Source organism: Eleginops maclovinus, chromosome 12 (assembly GCF_036324505.1).
Source record: "Eleginops maclovinus isolate JMC-PN-2008 ecotype Puerto Natales chromosome 12, JC_Emac_rtc_rv5, whole genome shotgun sequence".
Lineage (NCBI taxonomy): Eukaryota > Metazoa > Chordata > Actinopteri > Perciformes > Eleginopidae > Eleginops > Eleginops maclovinus.
This window is the reverse complement of record NC_086360.1, coordinates 8009207-8024419: the sequence shown is the minus strand read 5'-3', so window position 1 is coordinate 8024419 and position 15213 is coordinate 8009207. Positions and strand designations below refer to the sequence as shown.

The window sequence follows — 15213 nt, the reverse complement described above, 5'->3', positions numbered from 1 at the left end:
AGCGTTCTGAGCGGGGAAGGCCTTAAAGTTTCATCCTGCAAAATGGCGGGGGGATTTGTATTGTGAAAGGCCTGAGCAGAGCGAGGCGGGGCCCTTTGACAGGCTCTTTGTGAGCGGAGGAGTCACACATTAATTGCGGCGCAAGGGCGGCTGCCTCCACTGTCAGTGGGCTTTACGTCTGCAGTGCCAGGTGAAATACCACAGGCTTGGATTCAACAACTAAATACTTAACTCACACATTGTTCTCGTAAAGTGAGTGCTGAGTAAGATGTATCTGAAGGCAGCACTGTGTCAAAAACACTTCTGTCGTTACCTCAGTAATGGGTTAAGCCCCAAAACCTGTCAAATAGCACAGGGTTGACAAAACATACATCAACTTCTTACACAGTGATATGAATGGTGCACATTACAGCATGTGATAACCTGTGTGAATACCTAATATAAATATTCAATAGCAAGAAACTGTGTATGTTCAAAAATCACCAAAATGTCACTTTTTTTTGTTCAATTTATAATCGGAATGGAAAATTAAGTGTAATAACAAATAAACATAAAGAAATATGAAAAATTATCTTTTAACATATAACATTTGGAAGATCTATATTAGGTAAAGAGAGAACTTGAAGAAAATAAATAAACTTTAAAGACACTAGATACAAGCACATCCGAAGCCAGGCAGACAACAGAAACATGATGAACTGTTCAGTACACAGACAGGCAAAGGGAGAGGAGTTTACTCAGAGGTCAGAATCCATGTGAAAATATATTACATAATGGCACAATAAATCATTTATGTCAAGATTGTCAAACAGAGATTGCCAAATCTTTAGTGAACGTATCAGACTGATGCACTGATGCTCTGTTCAAATAAAGTCTGAGTGTCTCACAAAGCTACACATCCACTTTTTCCACCCTTATTTATTTGGCCAACATTTACTCTAACAGGCTCTGGTCAACAAATTGTAGATATATTTAAAGCTGCAAGCAGAGATAAACGGGTCCTCACACGACAATGTGCGTTGTGGAAACTGGATGCCGTTTGACACTGTGGTGCATTGCCATGACTGTTGCAGACTGGGCGTAATGCTAATGACATAACACATCTTCCACAACCTTCACTGTCCACTATGATAGAACACCTGCTTAACAAACATTTTATTGCTTTATATCAATTGTGGACCACACAATGTAATATTGCATGCAAATCGGATGGCATTTGTAACATAAGGCCAGTAGATGGCGCTATGACTGTGACTCAACGTTAATATTTTAAAGCAGTTTGGAGGATGTACTCTCAATAAGTTCTTGTATCATGCCGAGTATCTCAAATCAAATCACAAGGCATCAGCAAGGTGGGTTGAATGCAATGGAAAGCTTTTTGTAGCTGTGAATTATATCAAAAAAATAATAATAATATTGAACTGAAAATTTCAATTGCCACCAGATTGAAAATGTTATGCAGAAAATAGTAAATTTCCAGGCAAGAAATGCTTTGGTACGTTTGGCTTTCCCAACATCACCTGTCTCCAATAAATACATAATCAGCTGTTGCTCAAAACCACCTTCAAAATGTAAGCATATAGAAATACATTAATTAACTAAAATAATTACACTAACTTACAGGACATTTACTATGAGCAAAAACAGCAAGAAAATAAATGTTTGACTAATATAAATTATTGAAAAGTTTCAAGACTTTTATTTTCTTTTCAGCCGTGGGGTGTTTGGTAAAATGTGTACAACATTTGGATTGAACTGGACTCTACATGTTTGAAACAAATTCAGTCCTCTTTTAAGACCTTAACAGACACAAAACAGTGTCCATAACATTACCTGACAAGCCATAGAGATGTATATCTTTTTGAAGGATTTAAAAACAAATAAATGTTTGTCGGAATGATCAGTTTAAGCAAGGGCTCATTGCACACTGTAGGCTTTCAACATTTGGTAGTGCCTTGGAGAAAGGTTACAAAGAGTTTTCCACATGTCTTCCTTCATTTTGGGTGATTAAGTGGTAGAAAATTACCAAAAGTGTCCAACCGTTAAATTGTTTAACGCTAAATTTTGAGCGTGGAAATAAACAATTAGTCCCAGCATGCCACACATACTACAGTATATCATTCCAGAGCTCCCTTAATTTTCTTTCTGGACCAAGATTCAGAGGAACTGCAACACAAAACACTTTTGCTTTAACATTGGGTACTCACACTGCTTTTACAAATACAGATAGACACATTGTACCCCTCTTTACATCCTAACACCACTAACCCCATTCCTGCGGCTGTGGCCAAGATGAAGTGGTCTTAACAGCTCACAGATGCTCACCATGCACTGATGGTGGGCAGGTATTCAGGGTTGACTTCACCCCTCACCCCCCTCCTTCCCCGTGCTTCAGCGATTCACTGTGACAAGTTCAAAACACATGCTGGCTTTGCACTTTCAGCTACAAGTTGAAAGGGGCTGGAAACACATTTGGATGAAAAAGAGCCAAACTAACCATCCGCCCTGTTTCATCTGTTTCATCCAATTCCAAACGGCGGAGAAAGAAGAGGACACAGCTCAATTACATATGTCAATAACAGGCGTGTATCAAAAGCAGTTACCTTTTTGAAGTACATTTTTTGAGCACATTTTTCCAGTGAGTTTTTTTTTTGCACTTGGCTTGTCAATCAAACAGTTTGTAGCAGGATTGTGATGTCTTTCTCTTTGTTGATGAAGTTTGAGATTCTGCAGTCAGATCTTTAAAGTTGAAGTTGGTCGATTCGGCTTTTCTCTTTGAGAGAGCCCCCAAAAATGTCCAGCAGCAACCAGAAATATATCCCCCCTAATTACATAGGACAAAGTTTAAGTTGGGAAAACATGGTTTCTGGATTAGAGCTACTATAATATTATATTATAGGATTATATTTATTGTTGCAAAAATGTGTTTTCACTTTAATGTTGCAGCTGGTAAAGCTGATAGTCATTTTATTGTATTGGCTATTGATAGAAAGCTTGTGATTGTGAAGTTCTATCTATGACCAGATCATAATCCGATTGTTACTTATACTTTGTATTTTTTGTATCTGAATCAGCAAAGTACCTCTAACCAAAGCTATCAAAAAAAGTGCAAAGTTTATGTCCAAATGTAATAGACTCTGGGAAGATTCAACAAATATAAAGCCTTTATGAATTCAAAATAAACATTTAAAGAGCAATGGAATGCGTTTCCGTCCCAGTTTACCTTTTAACATGTTTAGAACGTTGGTACAAATGTGAAAAAATATTTTGTGCTGCATGAGTACTAATTTGCTCAAAGACAGTGTATGAACAGCTCTTTGTATACATGGTTCAGCTAAGGAAGTAGTTGCTATGCTTGCTATTGATGCACCTGTATCCAAAGTGACTGTGAAAGACAGAGGCAAATGTTTGACAAACGTTAATGTAACCAACAGCCTAAAATGACTCTTGAGCATTGAGAACAAATGAGGAAGTAATATGATGTTGTTATAGAGCCTATGTGGGGCTCTATAACAACATCATACGTTGCCTCGTATGATGTTGTTCGCTCCCATTTTTCCTGAGCTATTCTATCTACAAGTTACCAATAAAGTCCACTGAGACAAATGTAAAATTTGTGATATCGGGCTATATAAATAAACTTTGATTGATTGAAAGCTTTCTGTTCCCTAAAGCCTGTCAGGTTTTTTAAATCTGTGATTGTTCTCTAACCGTAAACAGCCAGATGTTACAATATATTACTATATGGCAAAGGTACTTTAATCATAATCAAGTACTTACCCATTTTTGTTTAGCAATTTCAAAGGCACCAATTACTTTGTAGATGTAGATGTAAAGTAGACAGATCATAACACACAACTGTTATCAGTTTTTCTGTCAAACTGAGCAGTATTTGCTTACACATCATCTGCTGATGATCAACATCTGTGCCTATGTGTAGTCTGTCAGAAGATATTAGCAGACATCAGGTTATCCCTGATCATCATGAGCTCCAGCTTGGTCCGGCCACCAGATGTCAGGCAGGTTGTAATATTAAACAGAGACCTTTAACAATGAATGGCAGAACACCTGCAACAAAAGCAACTACAAAGAGACTTTAGTCTGACAGCATTTCCTCTCTATTCAGCCTCATGCATGACCCCGGCACCATCTTGGAAAAAGATCTCTGCGTTTGTTGCTCTGGATCAGACGGCGGTCCCTCGAGAGAGCTCAAAAGCAGCTTTCACAAATTGAGCACCGACAGGCAGAAATTGAGGGTGGAGTGATGGAGAAAGGGCACGGTGCACCTGCCCGTAAATCTTGCAGAAGCTTTCCTTTCACGAGAAGCACTTGAAGAGAGAAATAACAAACAGTGGTCAGAAGGCCAGGGGATAAAGCAATGAGGGAGAGGCAGCTGATGGTCAAGAAAGATGTTGTTTGGTTTGGACAAACAGGGGCCACACTGGACACCTTTGAGATCCAAAAGTCAACCATGCAGACATTAAAATTCTGTCTGAGAGGGTCTTGCTCTTGTGATGTTATACCCAAGAACCTTCGGGTTGATTAACATAACCTACGTGTAAAACATCAATTACTACAGAACTCTCACAAGCTATTTCAATCTGTTGACAAATCAGACTCATTTGAATTTTTTACAAATTAAAGAAAAAAACATTTTGACAGTATTGAAAGCTGTTTGAATAGATGGCTGGATGACTTTCAGAACCTCTTAAGTATAGAATAAGCTGCCTCCTCCCTGTTATATTTGGTTAAGTCAGATACTAGGCTATGGGATACGGCATTCCTGGAGGTGCATGCGTTATGTTATTGTTCTGTTTGTGATGTGTGTGAGCATTGTCCTTGTCCTTGTCTTTTAACATAAAAAAAGCTGTTTAAATAATACAAGAATAATGATTCAACCAAAGGTTTTAATTGTATTCATCGGTGACACCTTTAATGACAAAAATGCAAATGCTCTGACTAAAAGTCTGCTGTGAGAAAGGCCCATAGCAAGCAGCTTCATGCATTTGCTATCATTGGCTAACTTGACTTAGCTTTGCCACATGAACATGTAGACTGTTACATACTAATCAAACATTTTTCCTTGCATGTACTCATAGCAAATAGGGCCTCTTATTATTTTGATGCTGTGCTGTCTTCCCTGTTCAAACACTCACTCCATCACCTGACTCTGAAATAAAACAAGTGCACCACAATGTAAGCATTGGTTATTCAAATGGGACTCTCAAATAACACAGGCAGCAAGCAAACAGCTCGCGGCCAAATGTGGCTCATGTAAAACTAATTATAACACTCCCCATGTTTGCACACACCTGAAGAGCAAGGCACACATTCAAGTGTCCATGATGCTTTTTGAACAAGTATAATCCAAAACAGATAAGCTTCTAAATATATTTAATAAAATATATAATATAATAAGTGAGGAAAAAATGATGTATCTCTTTCTTTTCAATACCTAGTTTTAGTACTTTTTAACTGTTAAATAAATGATGCTGGAGAATTTGTGCCAGAAATGTCTATATTAAAAGAGAATAATCTCCACAATTGGTAGTTTGTTATTTAATTTATGCAGTGGTAAGATTGTTTTTAGTGTACCGAAGTCCTAGATTTATTTTGTACGAGTTAACTAAGAATAAATAAACGTCAGCAAATACAATACTTAAAAAATTACAGTTGCAGTTATTCCAGTAAGGTGCATAATAACGGATGACATGTTTTTCAGACTTCACAGTTGTTATGCGTGACTTGCTGTGAAATTACTTTTGTTTGCTAAGATATAGTAATGATTAAAGTAATTATTACTCTCTATTGGATGAAGTGGCATTTAAAATGTACAATAATGTGAAAAAACAAAGAACAGACCCATAAAAAGGGAGGTACTTTGTTACAGTACTAATTGTTTGTCAATTATATTTTGAGAGCATATTTAATTCTGGTCAGGTTTATTTTAAATATCGCTTTTAGAGACAAATACAAACAGGACGAAAGGGAAGAAGGGTCAATTCAAGGGACCTTCTTTGCATCAGTACATGAGTGATCCATTGTTCAGCCCATCCATTTAAAAAACCTGAAGACTTTGAATAAAGTGTCACGCCAGTGGTTCACCGGAGCCTTTTACGGAGGGTTTCAAGGTGAATGGAAGCCACAACCACTAACCCTTTCACTGCCAAATGACTGCGGCCGAGCTCTTTCCTGGCTCGGTGAATTTCAAGGGGGTGGTGGCTTGAACCGCAAAGTTAATTAGGTTTGTTTATTTGGTTAAAATTTACATTCAGGAACCCTGAGCACATCCTTTATGGAGTCATATAAGAAAGGGCAGAATTGTTGAGGAGGGGAAGTAAGGATCAAAGTTTTAATGTGAGGCTTTGTTTATTGAGATGTGAGGTATTCAAATGATGGGCTGCCAGGCTGGAGTGCTTTTACAAGGTCATTGAACTGTCAATGTCAAAAGATAGATAGATAGATAGATAGATAGATAGATAGATAGATAGATAGATAGATAGATAGATAGATAGATAGATAGATAGATAGATAGATAGATAGATAGATAGATAGATAGATAGATAGATAGATAGATAGATAGAATAGATAGATAGATAGATAGATAGATAGATAGATAGATAGATAGATAGATAGATAGATAGATAGATAGATAGATAGATAGATAGATAGATAGATAGATAGATAGATAGATAGACCCAATCTTTCGTCTAAAAAATAGCCAATATCAGAGTACACGGTTAATTACTTAAATTTAAATTAGCATGTGTATGTGTGTTTTATTCCACTAAAGCGGAAGTCTGCCAGTTCTTGTTTCAAACTACAGCATGGATTTTGGGTGTGTAAAATGGTTACGAACAAGACATTTAATATTTAATAAGATAAGTAAAAATCATTTTGAATATTGAAATTTCTCAGTCCTAAAACAGGTCTTAATATATATTTTTTAATCTATTTGGATAAGATACACTTGATGTAAATGCAGACAAATTATGAACTGTACTTCGAAGGGAAAGAAACAGGACCAGAAAAAAGAATAGCCCAGTCATGCATAAACAAACAAGTACCCAGTGAAAACAACTTTATCTTTTCATAATGAAAACTAAACAAAGTTTCTGATATCAGAATGATGCAAATGAAGCCTAACAAAACCTGTGTGTTGTTTTGCATGGTTTGCCTTTGAAACTCCACTTTGCTATCATCAGATGTTCTAACTTAGTGTATGTAAATGACAGCTGGCACTCAATCACTCCGTACCTGGCATGTTTGTTTAGAGCTCAGATGTCTGTGGTAATTCATTACCTGCCAGGTGCTTCTGTGCGACACCACCGAGCTGCACTGACCAGTTTATTGAGGCAACTGCTGGTCTGGTCACTGCTTCCATCTTGTGTCCACTTTAGGGATTGCAAGGAGGAGCACATCGACATTGTAGACATTTTAGTCTCTTAACAGTTCCCTAAGTAGCTTTCAAAGTAAAATAAAAAAAAAAGTGCTTTATTTTTTTATTTTTTGTTTAAACCCAGTTGTATATATAGGATGCTGACGTTGGGGGGGAATAGACACAATAATGATAATAATAATAATAATAATAATAATAATAATAATAATAATAATAATAATAATAATAATAATAATAATAATAATAATAATAATAATAATACATTGTATTTCTAAGGCATTTGTAAAGCACACCATGCTTTCAGACCACAAAGTAAATAAGCCCCACAGGAAAAAAAATGTTTTTTTATGAACTGGTGGTCAAAGTCTAGCTCAATACATCCATTACATGTCTTCTCTAAGACTAGTAAAAAAGGAAAACATTTAAAAAAAATCAAAATTGACCCTACTATGTTAAAAAAACAAACATAAATTGTTACGTGGCTTTTGGAATTCTCAACTTCCCAACTGTATACTCAAAGTGAAATAAAAACAAGTTTCTCCAACCATTTTTTTTCTTCTTTTCGTGTGAGATACTTTAGGCTCAATGATGTTGGGTCAACATGAAACTTCTTAAATATTGAATCCACTGCAGGTGTCACAATATTTCTTCAGGCTAATATGCTTCCAGACATCTTTTCCACCACAGGCCTGAGTCTTCTTGATAACTTTATCAAATATAGGTCAGGCCTTTTTAAATCCAATTTAACAAATTGACTTGTCAAATAACTGGCATGCTGCTTCTGCGATGACATTTTTACCACCATTTTGAGATTAAAAGCTTTAAAGACTTGGTTACCTTATTAAGAACGGCATAATTCGACAAACAGCAAAAGAATAGCATTGATTTCATCATGGCTTGCAGAAGGATTAAAGGATTTCCTCTGAAAGTCAACATTTATACAACTAATTGAGTTTAAAACTCCAGTTATGTTTAGAATTATATTTGCGGGGGAATGACACAATGTTAACCACGGTAAGCAAACAATATGTTTGCTCTAAAATGACTAAAAAGAATGATCTTCCTCCACCCTGAAAGGGGGAAATCAGATAGCTGTCCAAGTTTTGTATTATTCTGTTGAACAACACATCCGTTAATATTTGTTCGTACTAGTTTACTAGTTATTTAAGCATTATTTAATATCTGTATGTATACATGTGTGTAAGGCTACAGCAAGGTGCAGATTCCTTAAAGCCACCAGTAACACAATACAGCTGGAGGCTTGCATTGACCTGCATGAGTGTCCTGCACAGACTAAAAAGAGGCTTCACCAGTGGACAGCATCATAATTTACATGATTTTGTGTGCTTGACACGTAAATAAGATGCACACAGATGCAACTATGTATACTTGAAAATAAAAGCAACAAAATAAATTAAACTATTTATCCAATGTTAAAGAGTTTACCATTTACAGTTGATCAAACATACTTCTCATCTGTATTGTTGCTTATCACTGCATTAGAAACATGTTATTAAATTAGACTACGTCTGTTGTCATACGAGAGTAGAGTATCGTTTTGTGTACAGTTATGGCCACTCAACCACAAAGAAAAGTTACAGCAAGAAGTTACTGCAATGGCTGCAGCAGAAAATGTAGATGAATGACGTGAGACAAGCCAATCACTGTGGGGGTAGGCGGGAGTTTCCGGTGACATTGACAAATCAGCACAGGCAACAGTAAAAAAACTTTAATATGTCAGCAAAACAACACCGAGGGGGAGGGAACTTTCGGACAGCAGTCATATTTTGAAGAAACATTACAATATTTTCATCTAATGGTGTGCAGTAACAGTTCAGCCGAAAGGTAAATTGACCAACGGCGCTTTGTTTTTGATAAATATTGACATGTTATTACTCAGCGTGCAGCTAACTGTCCAAACTTTCTGACACAGTTCGCTGATGCAGATTGTGTTCCCGGAGCTAGCTTGCAGGCTTGTAGATATGCTAGCTAACCTCAGCTAGGTAGCAAAGCTCAACAGAGCTCCAGCGAAGCAGACAGACATAACGCGTCCTGGTTGCTTTGTTTTGTGACACGGTGTGCCTGTAATTGTATTATTAAAGTTGATATAGGTCTATTAAATTGTCGCGAAGGTCATGTCGGGGGTTTGACTTTTATCCCTATTTCGAGTTTGTCTGCATATCCGTGATGGCCACCAGATTTTGGGGAAGCCATGATCCAATCAGAGTAAACGCTCTACATAGTGATAGCTACCGTTACTGTAACTGTACAGGGATTGTCAGTAGTTAACGATAACATTCTCCAACCTGCTTATATAACTCCACGCTGTATATTCTGTATATTATTGGTAATGGGCGTATTTAGATTTATGTTATAACGCAGCATAAAAGGTGTGCTGATTATGAGTAGCTAACATAAGATACGTCACACCTTTATTGATTAAAATGTGGTTGCATCAGTACAAGAAAGTAATAAATACAGACTTTATAATAACAGTGATGATTAACAGAAGTTATATAACATTAAACAATGTTTAAAACATACACAAGTGCATGTGGAAATAGAAATGTAAACAAATAAGAGTGTGACTAATAATAATAATAATAATAATAATACATTTAATCCATCAATCGTCTTTCACAACATTATTAAAAAATGCTGCAAAACAGTAAAATAAAAATGGAATAAAATAAGTTGAAAATATAATTAAGGCGGTAACACATAATGGGAAATTCATATAACAATAATTAAAGAATATAATTAATTTTAAACCAGAAAATGTATGATATGATATGTGTTTTTTCTTTGGTAACGTAGTAAAATAGTCAAAATAACACGATACAATGATAAACTATGGAATATGATACATAATACAGCATAATGATATAAATTGCGCAACAATATTAGACACTATTAATCTAGTACAACAATATAACATAGTGTAGGGTAGTGTAAGATATAACAAAATAAATGATGTGGTATAGTAAAGCAATATGAGATTAATTTAATTAAGTAGTGTGTGATATGGCAAAATATAATAAATAAGAATAATCCAAAACCAGTATGGGGATGTAAATAATCAGTGGTCTTCAAACTAGGTATTTGACAAAGAAAGTGCTCAGTCAAATTGATGTCAACTTTTTGAAATTTGTTTCGAAATACTTGGTTTATGTCATGTATGATTTATTTCAAATTGTTCTGTTAGTTAAGACTTTTACTTGTTCTGAAAGAGGCTTCAAAGTCGTTTTTTTGTTCTACAGATACTGTCAATATGTGTCATGTCTTACTTTTACTTAAAACATGGTACTCAATTCAATACATATTTGATTTATTTACATTTTATAATGATATTGTTCATGCAATGCAAATCAAAAATGTAAAGGGCAACAGTTATACGTTACATTACAAATGAAATGTTATGGATGTCATTTGTATTGCATAGCATTTAATCTTGTCCCTCCTTTCCCCCCTGAAGCTGTCTGGTATGCTCCCAGCATTACAGTAGATGTCCACCCCTTTAGACACATCAGGTGGTATGTCCCATCCTGGCCCTTCTCCGGGGGCAGGTCTATCCCCAGGGCCGATCTTGGGCCCCAGCCCTGGACCTGACCCCTCCCCAGGCTCTGTTCACAGTATGATGGGACCCAGTCCTGGGCCTGGAACACCCAATGCATCTCACGGCATGCAGGGACAGAGTGAATACTCTCAGGACGGCATGTATCCTATGCATAAGGTGTGTCTTTTGATGTCACTGCAGAACAACGACAGTGTAGTAGTTAGTTTATACCGGTATTGCTTATTGAAGATACCTCACATATGTTGCCTGATAAATAACAGGAAATACCAATTTAGAAATAACAAATATATGTTTAAGGTATTGAGAAAGTTTCTCTAAGGCATAACTTCTAAAGTCCACTGTTTTAGCTCTCCCTATGTTACCCTATGACATGTAAGGTGTCCTTGGGTGATTTGAAAGGCGCCCCCAAAATAAAATGTATTATTATTATTATTATTATTATTATTATTATTAACTTGTCCACTAGAGCATTACAAGTTAAAATGTTACTTTAATTTAAGAACTTTTGGTTTATGTTATGTTTAAAGACAAAATATAGTTAAAAATGTGTAGTTGGCCAGTAGTGTTTATTATGGTATATTGACCAAACAAGTCAACTTTATAAACATAAATTAAAAGAAAATCTATGTCCAATCAGTCATTTTTAAAAAATCTTCTTTTGATTTATTCTTCTTTACATTAAGCTGTAGTTTTTTGACAATTTTGGCATATAACTCCTAAGAAATAAAGCTTGGACAGATGTTGCCCAATAAACACCTTCTGACAAATGTATGACCTAATAAGGTTTTCTAAGATGAATAGAAAGAGTAACATGCTGTATTTAAAGCATGATTTGCCTATTTTTATCCCAGTCTTAAGATTTTCAGGTGTTAAGTTCACATTTGAATCAGAAAAATTTGTTGTATACAATGAATAAATCTTAATCCTGAATATTTATGTTTTATCGTCAGTCTATGGAGGGGATGAATGAAAAGACCATGGCAGATGCGATGCACTTTGGTCACATGAAAGGTGTGGGGATGAGATCTCTGCATAGCGGCATGGGACCACCACAGAGTCCAATGGACCAGCACAGCCAAGGTATCTTATCGCTAGCTAAGCTTATTTTTATGAATTTGTATTGCTCTTTTAACTTAAGAACGAAAATAACCCAGTCAACAACCAGATAAGATAAGAGGAAATTCAGTATACGGTGTGTTTTTTCTGCTTTTCTATCAGTTTATTAATCCAAACTTTTGGTATTTAAAACCATTATGCTCCTTCCTTTCTCTGGTAGGATACATATCCCCACATCCATCCCCCATGGGGGTCCATGAGCATGCTTCTAGTCCCATGTCAGGAGGTGGAGGTGGTGGGGGACCCAAACCACCCCACATGCCACCCTCCCAGTCCGGCCCTATGATGCCCATGGATCCTCAGTCAGCCGGGCCCAACATGTCCAACATGAGCCCTCAGGGCCGCGGGCCCTCTGCTTTCAGTCCGGTGCAGCTGCAGCAGCTCAGAGCGCAGATCCTGGCCTACAAGATCCTGGGCCGTGGGCAACCCCTGCCTGAAAACCTCCAACTAGCTGTTCAGGGCAAGAGAAGTCTACCCACAATGCAACAGCAGCAGCAACAACTTCAGCAGCAGCAGCAGCAACAGCAGCAGCAGCAGCAGCAGCAGCAGCAGGGATCTAGTGCTAGTCCTTACAACAGGCCTCTAGGTAAGAAGACACAGTCCAACAACTGTTTATTTTTATCTTTTGACTTTGTGATTCCATTCAATGGATCTGAACCAGGGGTGTCCAAACATTTTTCACTGAGGGCCACATACAGAAAAAACATACGAAGGGCTGGGCCCCTCACTACAGTAGAGGTGAGGTAAATTGCCTCATAGGTTAAGTTACAAGTTAGCAAAATCAAACAAATGTAGGTACATTATGGTTGATACTTGAATATGCTTTAAGAAACAAAATATCAGCCTACATCACAGCCTTCTTAGGGTTTCATTTATTTAGTATGCAGCTCCTACCTTAAAACTGAAGCCTCAAATCGCTTATAATAGGGGAAATATGAAGGGTGTATTTCAAGCTTGTTATGTACTTTTTCAACAGCTAAGATTAGCTAGAAAATGTTTTCAACTTTAAATGACGGAATTTATGTGACATTAGACTCACTAACAGAATTATTAAAATATGTATTTCTTTTGTGTTGGAAGGTATGCCAATGGCACCTTTGGTTGTTCCGCAGTCAAGCCCCTGCCCCACCCCAACCATGCAAGGACACAATCAAAGCACAGGACCCAAGCCTTGGCCTGAGGGTAAGTCATACCTGCATACGTGTACATTTACCTGTCAAAGTGAGGTTTTATTAGTTTTGACTCACTCTCCTCTCAGATGTTTGCTGTATGGTCTCACGTCAGGTTCTCTTTGAAATCAGCCTGAAGTGAATTCTTTGAAGCTTATAGTGCTGAAAGATTCTGTAATCCAAGGTTTGAACATATATGGGTATAATTTCCACTATAAGCAGGCAAGTGAAAAGCCAGGCGTTCAGTACAATTCCAGTTATTTGTCATTGAAGCAGCTAATTCCTGTTGTTGTTTCTCTTGGTGGCATTCAAAAAATATCATCTGATTTCCATTATTTCGTTTTTAGTCAACCAACCAAATTGCCAGCCAAATGTTTCCAACCCTTTTCAAACAAACGTAGCTAACAGCACATGCTCCAGAGTTGGTTAAAGGTGCCCTATGATTGTCTTTGAGGTTTTCCCTTTTAGGGCTGAACGATTAATTGCATTTGCGATAATATCGCGATATCACAAAACAAGATTTTCCAACCGCAAAGGCTGTGATTTGACTGGTCACGTGATCTGGTCACGTGACTTGCGAGCTAGCCGAGCCGAGCGAAGCCGAGCAGGCAGGGAAAGAAGTCAACGCTGCGCTTGAACCTGTTGCACAATGGCCTCAGGCTCGTCAGAAGAGTGCACGGCTGGAAGTTTGGTACCAAAGAGGGGCGGCACGTCAGTTGTGTGGAATTATTTTGGCTTTAAAAAGGAAGATGCTGCGCAACGTCAGGTATTGTGCAGAACGTGCCTTGCTACTGTTGCTACCTCACAAGGTTCACGATTGTAATCATGATTGATTTATTGCTTGTGTTTGTTGAAAAATACATGAGAAGAGGACCTTGAAAAAATAATCGCATATTAAATCGCAATTGCAATATTGAGGAAAAAAAATCACAATTAGATTATTTTCCAAAATCGTTCAGCCCTATTCCCTTTCCTGTAGTGTGTTATATAGGTTTGTGTGCATGTAACTGTCTGCAAAGGCTAAAATACCAAAGTTCCCTCCAAGTCTCCCACACCTCCCCCTCTCAACACCTCAATTGGACTCCTTTGTTTACTGCAGTAACATTGAGACATCCAACACAATGTACGTGATTAAGGGGCAGGACATCTCTGAGCGGATAACCAATCGCAACATAGCCGGCCAGCTAACCAATCAGAGAAGACTGGGCTCTGGTTTCAGACAGAGGGTGAAAAGAGGTGCTGCAGCACAGGCAGTGTCGGAAAATAAAGAGCTTATTGAACATTAAAGATGGAGACATGTCACTGTACAGGCACCAGATGAATACAGCCTACACCTTCAGGCCTCCCCCTTAAGCCACTTCCCCAACAATCGTAAACAACAAACAGGAAACATCAAATGCATGCAAGGGCAGAGTGCATGCATGTGACATGCAGGTAGAGCTACAGTGTTACAGTCCTGCGACATTTATTTATTTTCTGTTATGATGTAAAAAGTATTTCAACAAAAGGTAACATATACCTATGGATATCTGCATGTGCAAGTGTTACATCTAGCACTTAACAAATTCAACAAGTTTTTTTTATGACAACTTATATGAGTCCTTTATCCTCTAGACATTCCTGCTAGCAGCCACCCTATTAAGGTTTTGTGAAGTTTAATGAGAAGTGGGCAAAAGGTAACGCTTCATTTCACCTTCACAAGTCCACTGTGCCTCGTCATGGCTGCGGTTTTAAGGATCTCCTATTATGCTATATTTGAACAATATATTGTAGGGCAATATCATTACAAAACTTATCTGTGAAGTGTTTTGACCAAACAGATCACCCATTGTAGCATGCATCATCCCCCTCTATTTCAGCCCTTTTCCTGAAGTGCTGATTCTGTGACTGTCGCTTAAAATTTGAGCTGAGCTGAAGCTTGCCACCCCCCTTTGCAGCGTCATGGTCTCTGT

The 15213-nt window shown here is 37.5% G+C and overlaps 1 protein-coding gene across 1 annotated transcript in view; it reads left to right on the top strand.

Annotated features, from left to right (window-relative positions):
• The first annotated feature begins 9140 nt into the window (after positions 1 to 9140).
• The window catches only part of smarca2 (SWI/SNF related, matrix associated, actin dependent regulator of chromatin, subfamily a, member 2), a 78227-nt gene continuing 72154 nt past the window's right edge, over positions 9141 to 15213 (top strand). Inside the window, 5 exon segments of the mRNA XM_063896902.1 lie at positions 9141 to 9244; positions 10875 to 11132; positions 11927 to 12056; positions 12253 to 12678; positions 13173 to 13274. Coding sequence (XP_063752972.1) covers positions 10905 to 11132; positions 11927 to 12056; positions 12253 to 12678; positions 13173 to 13274 — 886 coding nt within the window. The 5' untranslated portion in view covers positions 9141 to 9244; positions 10875 to 10904.